The 8,018-nt window shown below is 35.8% G+C and overlaps 1 protein-coding gene across 1 annotated transcript; it reads right to left on the bottom strand.

The window, feature by feature from the left end:
• Positions 1 to 2,673: 2,673 nt before the first annotated feature.
• On the bottom strand, positions 2,674 to 6,621 carry LOC131531140 (amine sulfotransferase-like). Its single transcript, XM_058761704.1, has 6 exons — positions 4,874 to 6,621; positions 4,484 to 4,686; positions 4,286 to 4,412; positions 4,048 to 4,142; positions 3,735 to 3,915; positions 2,674 to 3,612 (listed from the first exon to the last, which is right to left on the bottom strand). Exons 1-6 carry the CDS (start codon positions 5,037 to 5,039, stop codon positions 3,485 to 3,487), a joined length of 900 nt encoding a protein of 299 aa, XP_058617687.1. The 5' UTR covers positions 5,040 to 6,621; the 3' UTR covers positions 2,674 to 3,484.
• Positions 6,622 to 8,018: the final 1,397 nt, after the last annotated feature.

The raw sequence follows: 8,018 nt of genomic DNA, 5'->3' as shown, positions 1-8,018 counted from the left end.
AAAGTTATATGGGTCATTCTTCAGTTGGGGTGGCAAATGAGAGGCAGAATTTGAAAAAAATGCTTGTTTGTTTTTTTCTAATAAAATAAATTGCTATGCATTTAAAATTAGTTTAATATGTTATATCCGTTAAAATAGAAGCTTAAGAACATTTCGATTTTTAATTTAAAAAAATAATAATTTTAATCAAACACTGGTGACACAACCACTTATGTCTATGGTGTTACCGAAATTTTGATTAAAATGTGTCAGATCTGCAAGTTATCAACATAACACCACAGACACTAATAAAATGCGACGCATGAAATTGTCAGAAATTTAGCAAATTTTAAGAAAATTAATAAGAAAGAATGTACTCCCCGTGCACCCCTCAGATCATCCAGCACCTGCAGTGACCTTTACACACAGGAAGTAGTCCAAATAGAATTCTCTCTTTTCTTAAAGAGGCAACATCCATTGTTTTAACACCACAGACATGAATTTGGGGTACACAACTTTTTTCTTAAATATAAGAAAATATGTATTTTTAAAAACAATTTAATAAAATTGTACATGTTAAATAAAATCTATATTCACAATTTAACCACTTAATTTTTGTTAAAAAATTTTATATTGTTGCAATTACATTCCATGATACCTCTCTGAGGTATGGCGGGAACATGCATATTTTGTTACAAATGCAATCTCACAAACTCAATTAAATATGTATTTTAAAATGAATAGAAATGTCACTATTAACAGTGCACAAATTGTGTTTACCCTACAGAATACAAACATGCAAACATTTTATGATTTATTGGTATTTAAAGTTTATTTAAACTGTGCCACCACAAATGAAGAATGACCCCTATATCAAAAATTCAATGAAGCCCAACATAAGTATTTTACATAAGTACTCTACGCTGCTCTCTCGGGTACGGTATGGACTCAAAGGATCATGACGTTAATATATTCTGAAGATTTCCCAGACAAAGCCAACCAAATCGCATACGAGAAGATGCCCTGGATAGAGTATCGGATAACGGGGAGAGATTACAACACAGCTCCCATTTACTCCAGCCGCTGATGCCCAAAATGCTGCAAAGAAAAGGAAAAGTGTGTATGCGTTCATCAGTCGATGCTTGATGTGATGCAGGTTTTAATACATCTGTCTTTGCTGTCAGGTTATGAGAAACCCTAAAGACGTCATGGTGTCATATTTCCATTTTTCCAACAGCATGAAACATCTGGATCCTTCCGAGAGCTTTAATGAGATGCTGGATTATTATTTTTTTTAAAGTAAAAAGCCAAAACCTTTATATTTATGTGTCATTTTTTTCTCTCAACCTTTCTTTCTAATAACCATTTAAAATTGCATAACACTTCAGCTTGTGGTTTTTATTAAGTGGTCATGTTTCAGGATTCTTTACCTTCTCTGAGAACCTGACACCTTGTCTTTCTGGAGATTTCAAGTGGTTTGCAGTTCTGGAAAATAGTAGCACAGGACTAAAGTGTTCCTGATGGTTTAATTCTTGGTTTAACACCTAATGTGTCACCTTAATTCTTGAAGTCTTTTGCAATTAATACCTTTTCTTCTTAACCTGTTTTGTGATCCTGATGCCGATTGCGCATTTCTTGTCCAAAGGATACGCCTTCATTTTGCGATTTTATATAGTATTGCATCCTACTCACGGGCATTTAATAATGTTCGACTTTTCAGTGCGCTAAATCTCTTTTTTGTCCCGTTTTACCTGAAAAAAATTATTATGAGCTTCTGAATATAAGGCAATTTTCACGTCCAACCCTCATAAACAATTAGCTATATCATTTGTAAATGATTATATAAAATGATTATATTTTAACTCGAACGCGTAAAGGGAACATATTTCACCCATATTGGCTTACCTACATTGGTCCGTTTTAGAATTGATTTTAAGATTTTAGTGTTTGTTTATAAATCCTTAAATGGACTAGCCCCAACCTACCTTTCTTCTTATACAACTTCATGTTCCATCCAGGTCTCTGAGGTCTGATGATCTTATGTTGCTGGCAGTCCCTAGAGTTAGACTGAAGCTCAGGGGAGATCGTTCCTTTGCTGTAGCTGCCCCTAAACTCTGGAATGCACTACCATTGTCAGTGAGGATGGCCCCAACTTTGTCTGCTTTTAAAACTAGTCTTAAAACACATTTTTATGCATTGGGATTTAATTCAGTTTGAGAGCTGTTTTTTTTATTTTTTTGTGTGTGTAATGTATAATATTATGTACAGTACCTTATTGTTGTTGGTTTTATGACCCTTTATGTACAGCACTTTGGTCAACTTCTGTTGTTTTTAAATGTGCTCTAGAAATAAACCAAACTTGAAATTTGAAAAAAATCACTATTTATTAAGGTTGATGTGGTTTGGAATTGGTAAAATGTGTTTGGAAAAAATCTAATCAGAATATTAACTTGCCTAATAATCATGCATGCACTGTCTATTTAAGAAATATATATTTTACGCATATATTTTTCCCAGTTTGGGTTAACTTAGTATGGTAAAGAAAAAAGTCTTGAACCCATTACAAAGTTTGAAAAACCCTAATGTTGTGTCTGGTTTGTAGTGGTTGGTGGCTGTTGGTTTGACCATGTTAAAAATGTATAATTTAGTTTCTTTATTTAACAACATTAACTTACAATAGTAAAAGACATTCCCTCAGGTATTTGTATTTATTAAGCACTGATAAACACAACAGCAGTTAACCACAGTGCTGTACAAATAAAATAAAAACCAGTAAAAATAATAACATCAGTAAACTCAAAAGATAATTTAACAAAGTTTAAAAAGCCAAGATAAGAAAATAAGATTTCAATTAAGTTTCAAACTAGACAGAATTTGAAGCTTTCACAGATAAAGGAAGGTTATTCCATAGCCTCGGTCCAACTATTGCAAATAGTAAAAGGTAGATAGTATGTTTTCTAGCTGGATGTTGTGGTTGGTTGGCAACCCTGTATAAGATGCAAAAGAGAATTGACTCGGGGGGCCCCCTAGTGTTCGAGGCCCTGGGCTGCAGCCCATGTTGCCCATTAGGATAACGCGGCCCTGCCTGAAGGTGATGCTCGGACTTTATCTTGGGCTTTTTACATTTTTCTTTTCTCTGCGCTGGAGAATTCATGTTTATATTTTTTTATTTATGTATATGTATATGTTAATATTAATATAGAACATTTTTTTTTTTTTGAGCAACTGGGATGGTGCATTTTGGTTAAATTGAGTTCATTTTAATAAAAAAGATTTACCAAGGTAAAAGGTTTTTCTTTGTAAATAAGGTGAATTAATTAATTACTTACAGAAAGTAAACAAACAAGGGGCTGAATGAAAAAAAAAAAAAACTGAGAAGGCTAATTGGGATATTTGTACTTTAAAAAAAAAAAAAAATTTTCAGACTACATGTCCATTGAAGTGAACATAAAAATAATTATATATATATATATAATATATTTAATATATAATATATCTTGAGTTTTCAGTCATGCAATTCTGAGATGTCCCAGACCATGTTAAGAGGTACGTCCTTCATTCTTTCTTGGTAGACGCGGTCAAAACATTCACTCTGAGCCACAGTTAAAGAGTTCTTCCAGTCCCCAACTGTTCCTGTAACACAGCAGGTTGAAAACGTTAATATATAATTTTCCCACTGCTGCTGATATGTCACACATCATATTAAATAATGAACTATAAAATTACCAACTCTTAATTTTAAACTTTGGTCTGACCTTTGCGCAAAAAAAGTCCTTTTGAATGATCTGTGATGACCCAAGGAAGGAATTCATAGTTGGCCAAGGGGTCTTTCTTCATGTGCTTGAACGTGGCTGCCTCCACCACTTTATCAATCGCTGCGTCTGACAGATTCTTTCCCACAAACTCACAGATTTTCACAACAACGGATCTGAGGTCCTGATAAAAGATTTATTCATTTCACTGGTGAGTCTACAGAGATTCATATTCTGTATATCTGAAGAGAAGCACAGTAACTCCAAAGAAATTTTGATGGAAAGGTCAAAGGGTCATAAGCCAAACCAGTCTCACCTTGATCATTTCTTCATAAGTAAGGATCAGGATGTTGTATTTGTCTTTCTTTGTGATCCATCCTTTAACATGGTCAAACCAACAGCCACCAACCACTACAAACCAGACACAACATTAATGTTTTTCAAACTATGAAGCAGGTTCAAGACCTTTTTTATTTACTTTTTCTGTATTTATAGTACGTATCTCTGACATGCATAAATAAATAAATAGGATACATATTTGTTTTGGCTCTTACTGAATCCTGTGAAGAATTTTTCCAGCATCTCATCAAAGCTCTCGGAAGAATCCAGGTTTTTCATGTTGTTAGAAAAATGGAAATATGACACCATGATATCTTTAGGGTTTCTCATGACATAGATGACCTGACAGCGAAGACAGACGTATAAACACCTGTTCATGACATCAAGCCATCATCTGATGAACGCATACACACTTTTCCTTTTCTTTGCAGCATTTTGGGCATCAGCGGCTGGAGTAAATGGGAGCAGAGGAGTCTTGGAGATGGACGTGTGTTGTAATCTCTCCCCGTTATCCGATACTCTATCCAGGGCATCTGCTCGTATGTGATTTGGTTGGCTTTGTCCGGGAAATCTGCTGCGTATATTAACGTCATGATCCTTTGGGTCCATACTGTACCTGAGAGACAGGTGTAGAGTTGAGCATAAAATACTTATGTTGCGCTTGATTGAATAATGTTAAATCTATATTATTACCTTGAACATTCTCATGAAATGTTCACACTGTTCCATTAAATGGGCAAAGTCAAAGTATGAAGAAAGTTTGACTACAGAGGTAATTTATCTTATACATATATCTCACTTACCAGATTTGGGGAAGGTAACAACAAAGACATCATCATCCTTTGTTTCAAAATCCGCTATACTGTCAATATATTCTGGAGTAAGATCACAACTGTCCTCCAAAGATATGACAGTTCCTTTGTAGGTGAACATTTTGTCACCAAGCATTTTGTATTCCTGCTGAGCCATGTTTGAGATCTTAATGTGTGCATTACTAAACTAAAAAGTGTAATAGTGGAGAAGTTCTTGACTTATCCAGGGCCAGAGTTCACTGAGAAAAGAGCCTTGATCTTAGTCAGTTAAAGCATTATTTAAATTTGCATAGTTCATGGCCAACCTTCGGACTTGTTGCTTTAATCTAAATCTGTATTATCAGCCTGTGTACATAAATGTAATTGTAAAGTTCGAAGGCCAACAATATCACAAATATAAATGCAAAGACTGCTGTAATGCACAGCAAGCTCAGAAAGAAAGCTTTCATGTGTTTTATCTTTGTCATGTTCCTTAAAATGGGATAGCTTAAGCCTAATTTAAACCTAACATTGAAAACAACAATAAAAGTCACACAGTTAAGTAAGAGATGAGGGCAGAGAGTTCACTTCTAGGGCTTTGTCTTGGGTTAACCCCAACATAAAAACAATTGTTTAGATTGATAACTGTGAAGACTATGAAGCAATTATAGAGATCGATGCACAAACTACACTGCCTTCATTAAAAAGCAAACAAACAGGAGCATTAGCAACTCACTGACTTAGTTTTAGGTTTGAAATGATCTTTTACTGAAGTTATAATTTATGGACTTGACTTGAACTTGACGGTGTTTGCTGACATCTACTGGTCATTTTGGGGAACTGAAGCATGGGGAAATTCATCATGGGATTCTGCTGTTATTTCTGTTATTAGGGTAATCAGAACAGAATAGTTGTCGACTGCAGCAGTGCTTACAGTCCATCTCATTGGACAGAGGGTTCTGAGTGTTGGGTTTCATTTCATTTTTTAATGCTTCTAAATGCTTGGTTTCGTTTTGGAGACTGTTTGATCAGTTAAGTCACTTCTTGCAATGCATCTCTTTTCAGCTTACATTTTTTTCCCCAGTGTCTTGAAGGAATATATTTAAGCAATGTGCTAAACAATGCACATGTAGGGTACAGTCGCGGTATTGCGGTCTTTAAATAGTGCAGTGACACTTCTCAAGTGACCAGACATCTTCACCCCGCCATGCCTGTCCTCTGGACAAATCAGACGATATATTGCAATGGGTCAAAATGTTTTTGGCAAATCAAAAATCCTCAATAATTTTGCCTGAGTCGTCCACCCAGCGAAGCAAAGTCACAAGTTGTTCTTTGTTGGAAATGTCCTTGGTTTCATCCGAGAGTATTGCATAAAAGCCTTCACGAATAGGAGACAAAAACCGTTCGCAGTATGAGTCAAATTATATTCGTCATCTTGTTGATTGTGTCATGAGGTAAGTATTTTACTTGAAATTAATTGCTATTTTCATTTTTGAGTGAACTTATTACTTGCATGCTCATTAACACTGAAATACTAACCTTTTCTGTCAGTGAAAAGATGAACCCTGGATAAAAATGTTCAGTTTTTGCAATAAAAAACAAACAAACATATGTATGTATATATATATGTGTGTGTGTGTGTGTGTGTATGGAGGGCCAAAATTATTCAAAATTAAATAATTAAATGTTGGAATATATAAATAAATCGTGAAATACATCATGAAATAATTAAATACAGAAATAAATATGTAAATATTTCTTAATTTATTTATTTATTTCCTCCCTCCACATTTCATTTTCAGGGTTACGGTTGTCACCTTTCCAACTCGATTTCTTTAGGCACCTTTTTCTTGTGCTTTCATACTGGCAGTGTTGCCGCGCGCCGCTGAAATACAGAAGAGTATCATTAATTCTGTCGTATTTTCCAGCGTTCTCCTCTGAACAATGTGTGCCATGTGCTTAGATGTATGATATGGCCAGCATACCCTGTTGCGATGCGACGTGTGCCCCTCTTTAGGGTGACATACGTGCCATTTTTCCCTGACGTGTCCTGGCCAGGATTTCTATATTGCCTAAAGTATCTAGGTTTTGTTTGCGTGTGCAGACCGATCGGTGTATTACATCAAAGTACCATACAGGTGGTTCCTTAAGCTTTCAAAACGCTCTCGAGGTACTTTGATGTTAAACACTGATCGATCTGAGCCGCGCCGCTTTAAGTCAAACACACTTATTATATACGTGTATTTGCATCGCTTTGACCGCAGATCCCACCTTCTCACACACACCATAATTGGTCAATTGACCTATCGGTAAGCCCCTCCCCTCGAAAGCAGACTAGCCAATAGCAGTCGAGTATCAGCTGCACGGGGAGCGAAACTCGGATATCTTGGTTTCAGCACCATAGAGAAACATTGGAAGATCCGAAGCTCGCATCGGTTTTATGTGGTATTTAATTCCCATTTGGTGGCTTTCTGTGTCCAAAATTGTGCAAAAACTTCGTTGGACAAGGTTTTCACACTGTAGCTGTCATTGAAAGATAGTGAGCAGCTCCATTTGTTTGTCTGAGGGAGCAACAGAAACTAAGGGGGGCGGGGCTTACCGATAGGTCAATTATGTACAATGCTTGCATGTTCTTGGTCAAACTACTTTTCGATCATTAACTTCAGCAAGCATGAAAACAGGAAAACAAAGCCAAAACTAATCCTGGCAAGGACGTGTCCAGGGAAAAAGGCACCTATGGTCACCCTATCCCACACACATATGTAAATAACATGCTGTATATAGGTAATTTACATGATAAAAAATACAAGTAACATGCCTCTAGTTGTATTAATTTAAACAGGCCTTTGAAGTTTGGGCAAAACCTCGTAGAAGTTATGTGTTTTCGTGCATTTTATTTTTTTCATATGGTGATTGTACATCATGAATGTTTTTATTACACGAAAATGTGTTATTTTTCAAGTTAATCAGGTCAATTTTGATCAAGAACAAACACTGTGGCTTTAATTCAGCGTAAGATAGGCCGAAACGATCGTGAATGGGCGCCGAAAAAAATATGCACTGCTTATGCTATGTTTACACGTGCAGCCAACATCTCCCGGATATTTTCTACTTGAATTAAAACTATGTCATAGTCAGGCCCGGATTAACACAGTGT

This window comes from Onychostoma macrolepis, chromosome 22 (assembly GCF_012432095.1).
Source record: "Onychostoma macrolepis isolate SWU-2019 chromosome 22, ASM1243209v1, whole genome shotgun sequence".
Classification (NCBI taxonomy): Eukaryota; Metazoa; Chordata; class Actinopteri; order Cypriniformes; family Cyprinidae; genus Onychostoma; species Onychostoma macrolepis.
This window is presented reverse-complemented; position numbering and strand designations above follow the sequence as displayed.

Excerpts from the sequence above, each read along its gene's own strand:
- LOC131531140 (XM_058761704.1), bottom strand. The coding sequence starts at position 5,039 with ATGGCTCAGCAGGAATACAAAATGCTTGGTGACAAAATGTTCACCTAC. Across the intron at positions 4,687-4,873 it reads TGTTACCTTCCCCAAATCTG|GTACAGTATGGACCCAAAGG; the intron begins GTAAGTGAGATA and ends CCTGTCTCTCAG. Across the intron at positions 3,613-3,734 it reads AGGACTTTTTTTGCGCAAAG|GAACAGTTGGGGACTGGAAG; the intron begins GTCAGACCAAAG and ends GCTGTGTTACAG.